The sequence below is a fragment of the Labrus mixtus genome, chromosome 8, assembly GCF_963584025.1.
Source record: "Labrus mixtus chromosome 8, fLabMix1.1, whole genome shotgun sequence".
Lineage (NCBI taxonomy): Eukaryota > Metazoa > Chordata > Actinopteri > Labriformes > Labridae > Labrus > Labrus mixtus.
In genome coordinates, this window is record NC_083619.1 from 19,643,699 (window position 1) to 19,660,738 (window position 17,040).

Below are 17,040 nucleotides of genomic sequence, written 5' to 3' on the forward strand. Positions count from 1 at the left end.
CATTATAACTACAAAATTAAACACTTTCCCATTAGCCTCTGTATGTTTTTAGCGCTAAGTAGCAAATGTATTTGCATGCATACTAGGCCTGTATACTGACATTCAGAACATTGTAGACATTACTCCAAGCATTCAGCTTGTTAGCGCTGTCATTTAGAGTAACTTTTATGTCAAAATAACTGCTCTGCCAAAGCACAGTCACCCGGAGTTGCTAGCACAGCAGCAGACTCTTAATCCCAAAATCATTCCAGGAGGTTTTGTTCTCTACTAATATTTGTATGAAGGATTACATGCCCTGATCCAGCATAAAACTCAAAAACAGCTCAATAGATTATTTTAACCTAGCAGCCTTCATAACTTTTTCGCAAACAGGGATGCCTTTCTCCTCACTGTTGACACAGAGTTGTAAAGTCATGTCTACAAGGCAAGTTAAGGTCAAGGAAGACAGATAAGCCTGTGTCAAAGAAGACAACAAAGTCCTAAATAAAGAACCCTTTGTCCTAAGACTTTGGGTTTCAGCGGGGAAGGAGGGATCCATTCAAGTTAGGTCTACACATGTGCCACAGGGGCTAGATAGGAATTAATTCATCTCATGGACTTTCCTTTTCTTTGTGTATGTTTCTTAGTCATGCGTGTTCTGTCATTATCTTATTTGGATCCCAGCCACCCACCCACTATGTATATTGGCAAATTCTCAGTCTGATTAGAATTTTCTGCAGGAGACACCCCACAAAAGTCACACTGTAAGTTCAGTGTTCAAGCTGTGCATTCTGCAACTTGTCAACACCAGACCCATTTCAAAGATGTGACAGGGGGGTCTAGACAAGAATAAACCCGTAGGCAATACAGGTATCAGTTAACAAGTTAATCTGAAACTCTCTAGATGTTTACTTTGCTTGTGAAGAATAATCAGACTCTCATAGACCTACAATCAGCTCAAAATCAGCAAATTGGCAAGCTATTTTGTTTCTTATGCTGGCATTCAAGTGCCGCTGAAAGCAAGATAAGAGGCTTCAACTTTACTGAAGGTGTTTGTCTTCTCCTTAGAATACAACACATGATTGATTCTGTACCACGCCCTTGCAGCGAAGCAGGTAATGCCTTAATAACACTGTCAAAGAAAACATACAGTACTTTTTCATAGGTAGTCGAGCAATGAAAACTAAAAGACAAGCCTGATCAGGATTTCCTGGAAAGACATTTATCATTATGTATTTTATAAATGAACGTGACACAGTTTTTGACGTTAACAAATTAACCCTCACAGTGAGTGATGTTGTCAGCTGCAGTCAAGTCAAATAGCAGAATAACTGTGAGTCACAGTTTAAAATGCACAATTTAGTTTACAAGGCCAAGGGACCACACGGGAAGAGGCTAAATACTGAAAAGGAAGTGTCACAGATCAGCCACCACCCCTAAACCAATGCTTTCTTCTGGAATATTCTGAGAATGGGGATTTCTTTTTTTTCCAAAGCTATTGTTCCCTCCCTGTAGGGGAGTCCTTGTCCGGGCCAGCACTGTCTGAGATCCCTCAGAGTCCTGTTACCCTTAGGTCACTGAGAAAATGCCACACCTATACATGATCTTCGGGATAGTGCTAAAAGATGCTCATCTACAATTTAGATGCAAAAGTGAAGCAACAAAAACAAGAAAGAAAAGCTGTGAGGGCCTCTTTGATAAGTGATTATGCAAGGGCAGGAATACCAAAGTCAAAGATCTCACCCCATCCTTCTGATGTTTGTTTGTGTATCCTAAACTTTCCTGTTTTTCTTTCCCTGCCACCATCCTTCCTTTAATCCCTGCTCCGCCCCTGTCCATCTAATTGACATCTCTTAAATTTGCATTGTGACACTAAGATCCATGGAGCTCAGAACTGAATACAAATACGCTAACTAATAAATCTGTCAGGAAAACAAGGGCTTAGACATGCCTGCCTGTCCACTTTCCGTCTGAACTGAGCTGCAAAATTCTCCAGAGCTGGCATCAGTGATGGTTTTGATTCAAGCTGAGAGACTCAAGGACGGAAGCCTTTTTCGTGCCCACTTTCCATCTTTACCTACACTACAAGAACTGAGCGTTGGTTTCAGCAAGTCCAGCCTGCCAGGAAACATCTTAAAGCTGCTTTAACCAACAGAAAAAAAACGTGGAATTCTTTAAACAGGAAATAATTGGTCAGACATATTTAAGTTCCTGCATCTGGCATTAATGTAAAGCCAGTGCAGAATATACCAGCGACACACATTGTAGTTTAATTTGGCTAATTGAACTGAGGCAAAAGTAGGTCACTTTCGGAAGAAAGAAAAACTGCATACATATTAATTACAGCAGCAACATACTGACATAATGATGGCATGAATTTCCCTGAGGATGTCCAATTTACACCAAATTCTAACGGTGCAATGCATTCTGATCTAATCTTAATATAAATTCAAGTTTAAAATAAACGGTCATATGTATCATAAAAGAAAAGTGGAATTTACATTTCATTATCAATTAAACTGCATTTAAACGATTAGAAGAATTCCAAAAGTATCTTGTTTTGTTTAACCAGCAACCCAAAATCAAAATATGATATTACATTTACTTTTGATATAAGCCCAGTAAAAAGTAGCAAATCCAAATAAGTAAAGGGCGTAATCAATGTCATGTAGTACTTTTCAATTATTGAAATAGAAGATTCATTGATTAAGTTATCAACTAAATCAATAAGCGACTAATCCTTTGAGTTCTTTGATTTTCATGCACACCTATGTTGATGACTTTTCTGTCAATATCATTGTTTTTTGGGGGGTTAAAATATTACTCCTTAAGGGAACAAGAATCATACAACTGTCAGACCATTCTTCAGCAAAACCTCAGTTTGAAATCCCTCAAGCTCAATAATTCAATTAGAGCTGTGGCCTCTTTCCCTTTTAACACGACACTGCACCTGATGAGATGGGAAGATTGCAGAAGGCCTTTTTTTTCCAGCCTGAATTCCTGGGTCTCTTTCCACTGGAGACACCACGCACAGCTCGTGGATCATGGAAAGGCCATAAATGCAGCGGATCACTTTGCTACCATGTACAAACAAAGGACACAAATCAGTTCAATGAGTAACCACATTCACTCACTTATTCCACGCTGGCTTCTCAGTGCATGTATACAAACTACACAATGGATTTAGGTAGCTGCAGTTACAACACAATAAACAATGGGTTTGTTTGAATAAAAGTCCCAAAAGACAAGCTTTCAATAATTCAAATAAGAGATGAAGCAGGCAGCATTTCCAAACATATTAAATATTTATCCCAGACATGAAAGCAAAACATAAAACTTTATTGTTTGAGCTTTGTTTAGTCTAAACAGCGGTGGAACCAGACACGTAATTAATGGTTTAAGAACTGAAGCACTGCTTGATTTTCTACACAATAGATTAACTGTGTTCAGATTTGTCGTCACAGTTTAAAATAAGAAGAACAACAAAAAGTGGCTTCACTTCTGTTCCCTCTTGATGACATACGCGTCTAGCCTCAGGTGCGTCTGCTGCACGCCACAGATCTCGCCTGCTCTACAAAAGTATCAGTGCAGCCAGATAACCTGCCCTCTACAGAGGCACTATTGTCCCAGAGTGAAACCAGAATCCTACACCTCGCCAGAAGCTCTTTTAAAAAAAAAAAAAAAAAAAAAGCTCTACCACTCAGACATGGTGCAGTCTATCAAAGCTGGGGAGCAGGAAGGGAAGAAATTATCCTCCAGCTCCCACGGCCGAATCCAACAAGCCAAATATCCAACAATGTCTGCAGCAGATGCAAGTCTGGGAAGGTCATCAGAGGAGTAGCTAGACACAGCACAAGTAGAAGTAAGACCAGGACCACTCTGGACCTGAAGTAGAGATTCTATTTCACATGATCATAACCTGTATTTCACTACTGTCGTCCATCTGATCCAAAAGAGGGGGCTTCAATGACAAGAAAAGGCATTGTTTCTGGAAAAAAAATAGAAGACTGATGATGAGGGAAGCTGGTTTGTTAGGTCCCCACACAAGGCAGAGGGAAAAGCACTTACTCAGGATGCTGAAATGCACTGCAGGAGTGAAATTTAGTCATGATTCAGCTCAACTTTTGCAGGTGTGCAGATTTATATGCAGAAAAGATGGAGCTGGACTTCACCTATATTCATTATCTTTTAATCTCTGTTGAGAGCTCGAATAACTCAGAAAAGCAAACAGATATAAGCTGGTTATTTTGTGCACAAAGAAAGCCGGCGAGCCCTTACTAAGAGATTAGGGATTAAGTCAACATGCCCCTGAGATTATAATCTGATTTTTCACAGGTTAACTAATAACCCAGTTAAAGGGGTTCTCAGTCAGATATTCCTCATAACTATACTTTGGCAGCTTGGAACAGTTACATCGAAAAGGTAGAATAGCTTGGAGATATTAAACATGCCATCATCCTCTCTACAGTACAACTTCAGTCCAAAAGACCATTCAGCATTTCATCTGGGAAATAAATCACCTCAGTTATTACTCGTGGTTGAGTGCTGTGAGAAGCAGTGGGCATTATTTACAACCTCTCCACACATGATGACAGTTAATAAACTGAGCATGCCAGAGCGTGGGGACGAGGAGCTTTTCTATTATTCAGCAGGTCCTGTCTGACTCCCACAATAACCATCTCACACTGTTAACTGTCAGGAGCAGCAGACTGACAGGTGGGCGTCCTCTGGGAGAAGCTGTTCGCTGCCAGGACAGTTATCAAATCTCAAATTCATTTCCAAAAAGACTTAATGGCTTCTGCATAACACTACTGCAACTAGAGTGGAGGAGGGCTAAATGGCTACATGGAGGAATCTGTTTATTTTCAAAGTAGGATTATGATTAAGAACACTGAAAAAAACAAAACATATTTTATATAACTACGGACAGTGGTGTATGGAGCCTGAAGGAGTGGGTATAATCTTAAATTTTCCCCAAATGTTTTTTGAAGTGGCCCGTCCAGCAGAGGATAAATGGCCTCTGTTATAAACAGTGACATGTAAGACTCTTCTTGCATATCTAGTTCTAAAAAATTGACCTTTTGTAATTGCACTTTGACACTCAACTTCTGTTGCTAAACTTAAAGGGGCTATATGTAACTTTCAAAAATACTGCGTTTGTAGTGTGTCTGTATTCATTCTCCATCCTACAAACGACAGTCTCGGCAGGCACTGGCTGAGAGCGGGAGTGTGTGATGAGTTTGTCTGTCTTTGAGAGATCCTAGGGCGGATAGAAGTGTGTGGAAGGCGGCCTCTGGCTGTGCAGGTGAAGACCGGGAGTGTGTGATGAGTTTGTACTGTTGATCTCTGTAAGTGGAGCGGAGTGAGGAGGACGTTGAGAACGTGCAGAAAATGTCACTTCCTGGAGCTTTCGCGGAAAATACGACTCGGGGAAAAATTGTATACAGGCAACACAGATAGACAGTGAACATCTACTTTTTCACATCAGTTAACCGTTCGCTTATTAATGGGTGATAGAAAACAATTTATACATGTAAAAAGTTACATATAACCCCTTTAAGGGGATATGGATTGTTGTGAAATGAACATACGTCACAGCAGAGGAGCAGATGCAGAGCAGATCATTTTAACTGGATACAGACTGTATAAACTGTGACAACTATTGTTAACCTTTTTGAGTGAACTATTCCTTTTTCCTAAGCAGTGTTGGGGGTAATGTGTTACAAAGCAATGCAATAGTGTACTCAGATTACTTTTTGTTAACATGACACATTGGTTTTGCAATTCAAGTAATAAGTTATGCAGTTACGTTTTAAAATATATTCCATGTTCCTTTTGTTGCCAAAAACATGCTGAGCAATCACAGGGGATTTAGAAATGGTTATACTCTATGGACACTGTAAAATAACTGGGTATACTCTCTTTACCTGTGTAAACCATGCACTACACCACTGACTGCAAATAAGACAAACTACACTATCAAATGCAACCTACCTCCTTTATTTAGCGCTGCTATTTTTAACTGTCCAGTTTCTGTCTTCTCTCAACACAAAGACACAGAGATGTGCACGTTTAAACAGGCAAACGAGTTCATACTCAATATTCATAGTCATCTTTGAAAGAAATAAGTCCTTAATGTGAGATAGAGGTAGACAAAAATCAGGTATCTCTCATTAAATCCCAGCCAATTTGTACAACACAAGCAAGGATCTAGAAAAAAAGGAACAAGGTCAGTAAGAGCAAACAATCAGCTTTGAGTCTGATTGGACACACAGGTGCTGACAGGAAGTGCACAGAGGCAAAGCACAACATTGACGGCAGTTCTTGAGAGCTCTAATCAGTATAGAAACCATCTTATAAGTCGTCGTTATCAAACAAAAACAATCGTCACAACCATCATCATCATCAATGATATCGAGACCATCATCATTAAGTTAGTAGGTATTCATGAAAGAGCTGGGTCTTTAACTTTTTCTTAAAGGCGCAGAGGGACTCTGCAGATCGAATGGAGTTTGGAAGTTCGTACCACCACCGGGGGGCGACAGAGGAGAAGAGTCTAGTCAGCGTCTTAGGACCCTGTTGTGAAGGTTGGATCAGACGCCTTTCATTGGCAGAGCGTAGTGGGAGGGAGGGAGTGTAGACCTGGATGACAGAGTTAAAGTAAGGAGGAGCCGTTTTTGTCGCTGTTTTGTAAGCGAGCAGCAGAGTTTTAAATTTGATGCGAGCAGTAACTGGGAGCCAGTGTAAGGATATGAACAACGGAGTGACATGTGCTCTTTTAGGAAGGTTGAAGACCAGTCGTGCTGCTGCATTTTGTATCATCTGCAGAGGTTTGATAGTGCATGTAGGAAGACCTGCCAGTAGCGAGTTGCAATAATCGATGCGTGATATCACAAGACACGCGTCAACTGCCTCTCCTGTTGATGCTCAGAGAATGAAACTTAAGTGCTCAGTCCAAACAAAGCCTGACAACGACCCACTATCAATATCTACTCAAAGCAAGTTTCGATTCGCCCACCTAGCTGACAAGACCTTCCTAGTTTTCAGATCAGAGCTTGTTCTGCTGCAGTTTCGGATTCAGACTCTTTTAAGCTTGGATTTTCGTGAAAATCCCGCCCAGATTTTCAGCTGATGATCCACATAAAACACATTGGACTTAAAGCAACAGCATTGTATTTCAGAGTAAATGAACCAGCCCGATACCATACCTGCGGTACCTGAGATTTTTTTTAGATTCTTCCACTACATGTTTGAATTTTCAGAGATTTTTAGTATTTAAATAAAGAGAGAAAAATGTTTATGATGAGGATGCAAAGTAATTGCTCTTCTATAAAAAATAAGATATTGTAAGATCCAGGACCGTCTTTACAAATGCTGCACAGTGAATTTGACTTCAGATAAAAGGGCCTTTTTTTCTCACCTGTAACTCCAACATGTGTAGTTGGTAAATTATTATCTTCCTTTACCTTAGGTTAGAAAAATAAACACACAGTTAAGTTTATTAATTGTTACACTTTTGCTTTTACTGTACAAGCAAACATAGAAAGACACCACCCACCAAACTCTTTAAATCCCTCGTTCCTCATCCTCATGCTCACTGTTTCAACATGTGGACAAATCCAAGGCTTGACAGGCCCGCTGTGCTTGGTTACTGTTGCTAAACTTTGATTGGACAATCACTGTATGGCGGAACTGTCATTTAAAAAGTGATGAATACAAGTGTGTTAAATGTGAGTGTACGTTTCACTCCACTTCCAGCTCTGTAACAGTTTATCTGAAGAAGAGAGGATTGTCAATGACATATTTAAGTGCTCTCTCTCTCTTCAGCTCATCGATATATAAATGGGCGAAAAATAGTTAGTATCGAATGAATAGAGTACATTTTATAATTTAGATGGACTATTTAATATCAGTAGAAAGCCCCTAAACCGTAAACCTAGAACCATGTTTTCTGTTTTTTTAGCAGTGATCGACAGAGATTTAAAGTTTGTCTTTGTACAGCGCTGTAAACATCTGACCAGATGTTCCACTTGCCTCTTTGCATCATAAACACGTTCAGGTCAGGCCAACTCTAGATCATAAAGTCTTCAATCACTCACAACCATGTATCTCCTGGTTTAGTGATTTTAAAATAAGTCAAAGGATTACATGCTCCTTTGTGTGCTGAGAAAATTATCCTCCAACTTAAGTCTCATTAAACCCTTCCAAAACCCTCAGATTAACTGAGAAATGCATCATCACTAAGCTAAGATCAAGACTGTTTTGTTGTCTTTTTGTTTTGACATTTTGGAGCTGTAGACTGGAAGCTACCACACAGTCAGGTTCATAAATCACTTAACTTTCTACTAATCTTTCTTCCCAATAGGAAAAAACACCTCTGGGTTTTGAAATAAAATGTTAAAGTATGACCAAAGGCAATATTTTCAGAATCGGATTTACATTCACTTAAAAAAAAAAAAATGTGTTTCAAATCTTAATGCATCATCAGCTAATCAGTAATACAAGCATACATAGTGGGCACCATGCTGCAGATGTGTCAAAGAAAATAGAAAATACACTTTAGAAACTTGGGTTTTTTTCCCAGAGAGACAGAAATGCTGCTTGACAGGCTCCACAAGTTACAGAAAATAATGAAAGTAAGGCCTGGATTTGACGTCATGATTTAGGGGACTCCATAAAGAGGTGGAGATCCCTTTGAGAAACAAATGAGGGTTGAATTCACCAGACATGATTGTAGGGAAGCCATGACACTAAAGGTATTTTAAGTACGAATTTCTTTGTCACCGACACCTGAAATAACAAAGAATTCCAAGCAGTCAAAAGTTGTTACAAGGATTTATCCTGAGTTAATAGATAAGCCACCTGCAAACTGGATGGCAATAATCCCCAGAACACATTGCAGCCCTCCAGATAATCTTTCTTTAATCAAGAACTATAACTAAGTGTTTATCAAAACGTAAAACAACCTTTAAGTTAAAGTGCTTGTAATTCAAGGGGTTCTGTCATGATTTGGTTTTGTATTTGAGTTTCCCTGTTTTATCCCAGTGTTGCTGGTTTTTCCCTTGTGTGTTTCCTAGTTTTGCCTTCAGTTTTTTCAGTTTTATTTTGTCATTTATTATCTTTGTGTATCTCTGTGTTCTAGTGTGTTTTGTTAGATTCTTGAGTTCTGTGTGTCTTTAGTGTTTCATGATTTAGTTTGTAGTTGTCCTCAGTGTTTCTTGTATTCCTGCCTCTGTGTTTCCCAGTGTTGATTGCCCTGATTGTCTTCACCTGTGTCGTTAGTCTCACCTATGTCTGATTACCCCATGTGTCTTTAGTCTCTGTGTTTCTTCCCTTCTGTGTCAGTTCATTGTATGTTGTTTGTATGTCGTTCGTTGGTATGTCAGTGTACGGGTGGCGCCCTGTTTTTGATCCATGTGTTTTTTGTTGAACTTTTTGAAGTAAGTTTTTGTTAAAATAAATAGTTTAGTTAATTCTGCACTTGGGTCCACACCTCCTTGTTTTCCAATCGTGACAGGTTCATCCTAAAGATTCGGAGCCAAAACAATGTAATTGTCATCTCATGCGAACCACATTTCACACTTTTTGCACTTTGTGTGCTAGAAAGACACAGTTTGCAACATAGAAACATCTGTCTTAGCCTCTGGCCAACAACAAAAAAAACAACAACAACACAAAACTCTCGCACCATATGGCGAACTTGCGTTCTCCTTTGGAATTGAAGTTGAATCACTTAAATTAAATTGCACTGCATAACATATCTATCATTTCAGCTGCTCCTTTACCTTCTCATTACAATTCTATAATCCTCATTTACTGTGGAAGACTAAATGCTGAGGGAAATCTGCACTGTCTAGTTTGTTTAGATGCTCAGTAATATTTAGGGACTGTGTCTTTTTTGGCTCTGAAACACTTTTGATTTGTTAGGTTTGTCTGAATACTAACAGTGGTTCTTACTTGTTAGAGGAGACAGGAAAGATGCAACTTGCACATGTGTGCAGCTGGCGTGGGGCTGTGTATACAGTGCTTATCTGCTTATAAGGACGAACAACAGTGCAACGAGATGGACAATGATGATTCATGAGAATAGGAAGTTAAAGTCATTAGGGTGCAAAGTGATACTTCTGGTCACTTTCTCTCCCCGACATCTGGCCTTAATGAGGCCTTAGTCACTCAAACTGCATGTGAAGCACTCTTTCAATTCAACCACTGAGAAACCAGATCTTTCCTGTGCTTATTTTTCAGTCAAATCAATGTCAAATATTGTCTTGGCCTTAAGTGAGATGTTCATTTAAAGTCTGAAATTTATAGAAAAGACAATATGTGAGAGAAAGCATCGAATTAAGAGTCAAAACATTGACATGTGATTACAGCATTGGATTTCTGTGACCTTTACCTCAGGGCCAAAGGGAAACACTAAAACAAGCAAAGCTAGAGCCACCATGAAAACCTGCTCCCACTTCTTCAGCACTTGTTCTTTAGTCATCCTCTTTATATTCTCTCCTTTATCAGTCATGCAAATCACATTCGATAGCATTTCTTCTGAGAACTGGAGACCAATAAGTGGGAAAGGGTAGTTTTCCAGAAGTTGCTTTAGATACAAGTAAAAAAATAGTGGATCTGTGATTCAAGGTGACAGCAATGTCCTCATTTTAGGCTATTTCTATTTTTTGCCAACAATTAGGTCAAACACTGCGTATTTAAGGCACATGGGGCCAAATTCCAACTCTTTCCGGCTAACAATGAGATCAAACACAACTTAAAAGAGGGAGAAACTTCAATTAAGTGACATTAAATTCAATAAAGCTGCCAGTAAATTGCGTCCAATTCATCCCATTCTTGCAGCATCATCGATGTAGTGCAGATATGCGAGCATTTAACTCTTAAAAACTTAAAAAATTGGTCGATTAAATCTAAACTTTTCTGTAACACAAACACGGATGTATTCATTATAAATAACCACACCGCATTGGTAATGGTCAATGAACCGTACAGGAGCCTATCTGTAGCTTTAACTGTGTCACAGGCTGAACATAGAGGCACTAAGAAACTTTTCTCCCACACACCCTATCAAGTTTCTGCGGCTTTTCCAGCAGTCTGTGATTTCTGTGAGGTTTATGTAAATGTAGGACGAGCAGAGAGGAAAGCAAAAGACGGGTTGGAGCTAAAACTCAGCCACGTACATGTCGTAAAAGCTCCCTGTCTGACATACCTTTCTTTTCCGCCAGAGCACAGCAGCCCAGACACAGCGCAGAGGTGAGACAGATCCACTTCACCAAACGGGCTGCCATCGTGTTTTTGAAGCTCCGCGTGAGAAGGTGTCATTCCATGTTAACCACACGCGATATTCCGCTTTCTCAAAACTCAAACAATGTGTAGGCTTTTCTTTTGTCGTTAAAGTAAAACACACTTCTTTCCTTCTCTGGGAAACTTTGACAGCTCCTCCTCCTCGCAGATATCTCCAACAGTCCGGGCTCGTGCAGCGCGAGGACAAACTACTGGCTGCTGTGACGTCAGCGAGAGGGAGGACAGATGCGCCTCTCAAACTGCTCAGGTACCGGCAGAAAAGACGATTTTTAGAAGAAGGTTGAAAAAGATTTTGTGATTTCTTTATATGGTCTTTATGGCGAAGTGCATAGCCTATATTATTTTAAAATGGGCTGAAAAATATAGGTGAGGTAAAGCTTTTGTATTTACTAACAAAGGATTAAGCCTATTTTAAAATTCGGTCTGAATGTTGATATTCATATTTTGGACTGGAAGTAATTTTTACTAGACAAATATATTCAATTTTTTATACACAAGCATTCAGTTTTTACAATGATGCCCCAAACTCACATCCAAATTATGACGGTGACATATTGAGCAACTTGAAATAAAGTTTTGAGACATTTCTTTAATCGATAAATCATAGAGAGACTATAAGCAATAAGCATATATTGGCAGATGCATTGTTCCAGCTCTAAAAGTATTTGAACTTACGGTAATTTTGAGGTTTGATATGCTGTAAGTTACATAATGAACTGAAGAACTTGAAATAGGCTATATCCAAATGTATGACTTATTAGAGTAAATTGAATGCTCTGCTGTTCTTGTGACCAGATTTTGGTGCGTTACGCAACAGCAGGAAAGGAAACAAAATAGTCATTTAATTGGGTGTCCCAGAAAGCAAATAAGTGAACAAGCATGTGTGCCTTTGGTGCCAGCACATCTCTGTAATTAAATTTCAGTCATACAAGTTTTATGTATGTGCTTTTTACATATATATATATATATATATATATATATATATATATATTTACCATTCATCAATACACCAACTCTGAGGAAAATATCCCTAGAGTTATTCAAGGTGAACACCAACATATAGAAAGCTAGCAGAAAGGAGCTTGATGACTCATCCAGTCTGCCAAACACAACCCCTAGAGGTTTCTTACAGTTCAGCCCACAACACTACAAAGTTAAACAGTTCTAGCGTCCCTAAATCAGCCGTTCTATTTGTATTTAATTGTTGACGTGCATGCGTGAAAGACAGTCAGTGTCATACAGGGGTTGAGATGACTAAATGTCTAGACTGTTGACAGAGTTACTGTGTGATCAGACTTGAGTGTAATTGGATGTCAAGCTGCTTAAATGTGTTTGTTGTTGTACACAGATCAGACTCTATGGGGACAGGAGTGATAGAAATCATTTTTCACACTGGTGTTTATTTCATTACTGCGGCCTAATGGCTCAGCAAATCGTCTCTGGTTGTACTGTTGGAGGAAGAGGTTATTGTGTTGGGTGAAATTATGACCGTTTTCCTGCAGCTGAAATCACCTGCAATGTGAGGCTAACGTTTCTATTTTCAAGTGTGCTGTGGATGTGATGCAACTGTCAAGTTTGACGTGGTTTAAGTGCTGTCTCAGGGAATTGGAAACAATCTGAGTTTGTCACAGCAAAAATGGTGGCTGAAGGAGCAACAATGTTGGAAAGGTTTTTTTTTCCCTTGGCAAGGTTATGCACCTCAAAATGGTCCAAGTCTCATAAAGGGATGAAGAGAGGTCAGGTATTGGAGCTCACTTTTAGTAAAAAGGAAATTCAAGCTACACTTCAGGGTAATATTTTTGATTCTAACGCTGGGGTGAGTTTGAAATGTTTTGCTCAGTAAAGAGCCCCTCGTACTCAACCACAATGGAGGCTCAATTAGAGGAAAACAAAGGACCACCTTTGACTCTCAGCAGCGGTTGACCTCTACAACACTGGCCAGCATCCTAATTATGCAATGTTCCCGAACGAAAGAAAGTTTCATGTCTCCATCCAGCGCTGTCTTCAGGCATTGTGCTTTTTTCACCAATGCAGAGCCTCAGACCGCAGCTGTCTGTCAGCCGAGCAGAAACACTAAACAAACACAGAATAATGGCAAGACCGCTGAGAATTCAAAAGAGAGAGAAAGAAAAAAAAAAAAAAAAAAACAGAGAGAAGCAAAAAGAAGTGTGTGAAAGAGCGAGGGGAGAGATGACAACCACTGGATGGCAAAGTCAACATATGATAGGCTATTCATGTCCCACCTTGTATATTCTCCTATTTTCCATCTCTTCTGTTTGGTACTTATACTGGTATGAAGGAGCATTTTGGATTATGTCTCAATACATACAACTCATATTTAAGATTTATGGTATTTCAGGTATAAATAACAAACAAGAGAAGACCTCTAAGAGAATCATGTTTACACAAAAAGTCTTATTAAGTGGTTCAGTGAAGCAGAAAGGTCGGGTGCTGTGAGGGGAGATGAGTCGTTATCCTGGAGGTCTGAAGACTGATCTGCATGACAGGGCCCAGATGGACCAGCAACTTCTCAGAATATATATATGGAAGGAAAAAAAAAGCATGCACAGGCAAAGTACCATCCCCCGACTTTCACAACATGAACATTTGGAGTGTCTCGTAGATAGAGAGAGGAGGTGCTGCAGGAGCAGGAGAGATGAGCACAACATATGGGACCATGTAGGATTCACTGTCAATCAACGATGCAACATCTGCTGCATGCACACAGATATCATCACGTCGGGCTTCGGCAATAAATATGAGGAATCCAAAATGAATTTATCAGCTAAGAGAAGCAGTTGGGTTGATTGTGTCAATCATTTTTGAAAGACTAGGATTAAAGGGGAGTAAAAGGTGAGAGTTTGTTGAAAAAAATAAATCCAAATAGGGACTTTTCTTTTCAACTATAATTCTGCAACCTTGCTCTTTAAAAAAAACGTAGCTTAAAAAGAATAATAGAAAGGATGAAATAAAGTAAATAAGCCCGAAAGTCAGTAAAAATGTCAGACAAAAAATTATACAACACACAGGTGTAAAAGCATAAAAATAGAACCAATTTCTGTTTTGAAATTATCTTTATTTACATAATTTCAGGGGAAATAAAAAACTATTTAGGCCTGTCAAGGACAAAGAAATATATCTTGTTGTCGGCTGAGCAGTATTTAAAAGTTTGGCACTCCAGTTTAACATATTTACAAAAAGAAATTGTGACATCTAATTGAGTATTGCTATTCTTTTGGAGATTAGAGGCAGAACTCTTCAATTAATGCCCTTATAAATGAAACAAAGCGGAACACCTTTAACATATCCACAAGTGTAGAACATTTCGTCAATATAGTTTACAAGGGATCGAAAAAATGTCAGAAAACTACGCTTTAAATTTGGCCTTTCTGTGAGTCTCTGCACTATTTTAAGCTCTCCTCACGTCTGCCATATCTCTGACATGGGAGATAAGAACTTGGACTTGGATTGGATTTGACTGAATCCATACAAGCTTTAATAATAGCTCCCTAAATCCTGTTTTCAGCGGTATGGCTGAACAGCCTCAGGCGCTCAGAACAAACTGTCAAGCACCAATTAATTAGGTTTAATTAGAGAAGCCAGTGAGATTACCTTGTATCCCACCATCTGCCCCCCTGAAGGAAATTCTCCTCCAGCTAGACGGTAAATATTTGAATGTATGAATGAGTTGTTGTTTTGTTATCGTGAGTAAACAAACTTTCACATACTTTGTTTTGTTTGCACTATACAGAGTGATGAAACACGTGTATGTTTTTTTTTCTCTTGTTTTTTTTTAGCTGTTTCCTGGTAAGGCCCCCGGTGTTTGGATCCGAGCCATGTTCACTTGCCAGAGCATGTGGTGTCCATGGCAGCCCATTGAGTTACACAGTAAACACCTCAGAGTAAATGAATGAACCTGTTTTAATCCAATAGGAATCCCTTTCTCAACTCCTCAACCAGTCACATCCTGTTTCACAACACGGTACACCTCGCTCACAGTTATGAGTAATGGGAATAATTCCCCCCAGATTAAGTGTGTGTTGATTTTAAAGGTAAAGACGAATGTTTTCAATGTGAGAGCATGGGTTTCTACGTGCGTTTGATGTACATGTGTCGCAATAAAAATAGTGAATATCGGCTCATGAAGCATTTCAAATCACAAGTGCTTCACAAAAGCCCAGCAGAAGGATGGGGATGGATGTCACATGATCAGTGTACGGAATACATGCATACAATGTACATATACACACACATATATCAAAAGATAATAAAAAACATATAAAGGTAGTGTTGCATACACAACCCTGTGCTGATGTGAGGATTTACTACAGAATATTCAATGTATAAAACAATACTTGGGGTTATTAGAAATGATGTAATCACTAAGTAGAGCAAATCTCAACTCCATTGTTTACAGTACTCCCAGCCGTGTCTGCAGTACATGTAGTATAGATTTGTATATGCTAAGATGGTGCTCTTCCCTGATTGATAATGTTTAATAATTAAACATATTCTTGAATGTTTTTGCATAATCACGCCTGTGCAAAATCAGAGCAAACTACGCAGAAAGAGTCTCTTTTCATTTTTTTTGCTCAAACACTGAAATTAGTGAGTACCGCCACTGCAAAATCAGTACCGTTCCAAACAATATTGTCAGTTTGTAACTGTAGTATATTACACTATAAAATAATGAGTTAAGTCTTTTTAACTTATATAAGCAGTTTCATTTTACTTAATCTTTCTATAGGCTATGTCTTTAAAGGTTCTGTGTGTGGGCATTATGGATTCTTCTTCAGGAAGTCTGCTACAGCCTCTTCGTACCTGGTCATTTAAAGACAATATGACTCAAAAATGATGATGAACTCAGACAGGATTATGATCCTCCATCAGGTTCAAACCTCAGCTAGGTGTGATATTTTACACTTTGATGAGGGCCTTTAGAGGTAATGGAGCTGTGAGTGCACTGAAGTGGTTTGGAGCTGACTGTGGCACAGTTGGGGTGAGCGCCTGCATTCACAAATCTGGCCATACCATGGTTCTCTTCGGTTAACGGTTGGCCCATTCCATCAAATCCATTCAGATCTTTGGGGAGAAAGTGGCACACACTACAGGAACATCTGAGTCATTCAAATGAAAGAATAAAAGGGATCAAAAGGTTGACCGTCAGAAAACTGGCTGCAGCAGCATCAGGCCACATTGGACTGTGGTCACTAAAAGAACTGCCAAACCACAAATGTGTCAGCCTGGCATGATGAACAGCATTACCTTTCTGTCTTGTAAAAGTGAATTAGATCATGACTGTAACATTTAAAGTTGTATACCAATCTGGAGGTAGCTTTAGTGGACCATAAAATCGCTCCAACTAGAGCAAACTGTTTTTGTTTTTTTCATATTAGTGGGATTAGACAATGTGATAGCCATATGCAATGGGAACATATTTCTGGTTTGTGTTTTTGTTTTTTGATGTAGCCTATAATGATGTTCCACTGATAATGATGACCTTTGGCCTCTGCAGCTTGTGCAATTCCATTGGTTGGCTTGTATCACATTGTGCGATGTGAGAACATAAACAAACCGTGTTCTTCTTCTTCTTCTTCTAGAGGGCTGTCTGACTGAGCTGCATTAACTCTGTAAGTTAACATCGTGTGCTAAAAGTCTGTCTACATCTGTCGCTGCGGGCCTCTGCTAGGTAAAACAAGTATCACTGTTACTCCTGTTTAGGCAACAATAGCAGCATCTGCTTAACTTTATTTG

General features: G+C 39.2%; 1 protein-coding gene across 1 annotated transcript in view; it reads right to left on the reverse strand.

The window, feature by feature from the left end:
- The window catches only part of egfra (epidermal growth factor receptor a (erythroblastic leukemia viral (v-erb-b) oncogene homolog, avian)), a 42,540-nt gene extending 31,081 nt beyond the window's left edge, over window positions 1-11,459 (reverse strand). Inside the window, exon 1 of the mRNA XM_061044960.1 lies at window positions 11,192-11,459. Coding sequence (XP_060900943.1) covers window positions 11,192-11,270 — 79 coding nt within the window. The 5' untranslated portion in view covers window positions 11,271-11,459. The remainder of the gene's footprint in view (window positions 1-11,191) is intronic.
- Window positions 11,460-17,040: the final 5,581 nt, after the last annotated feature.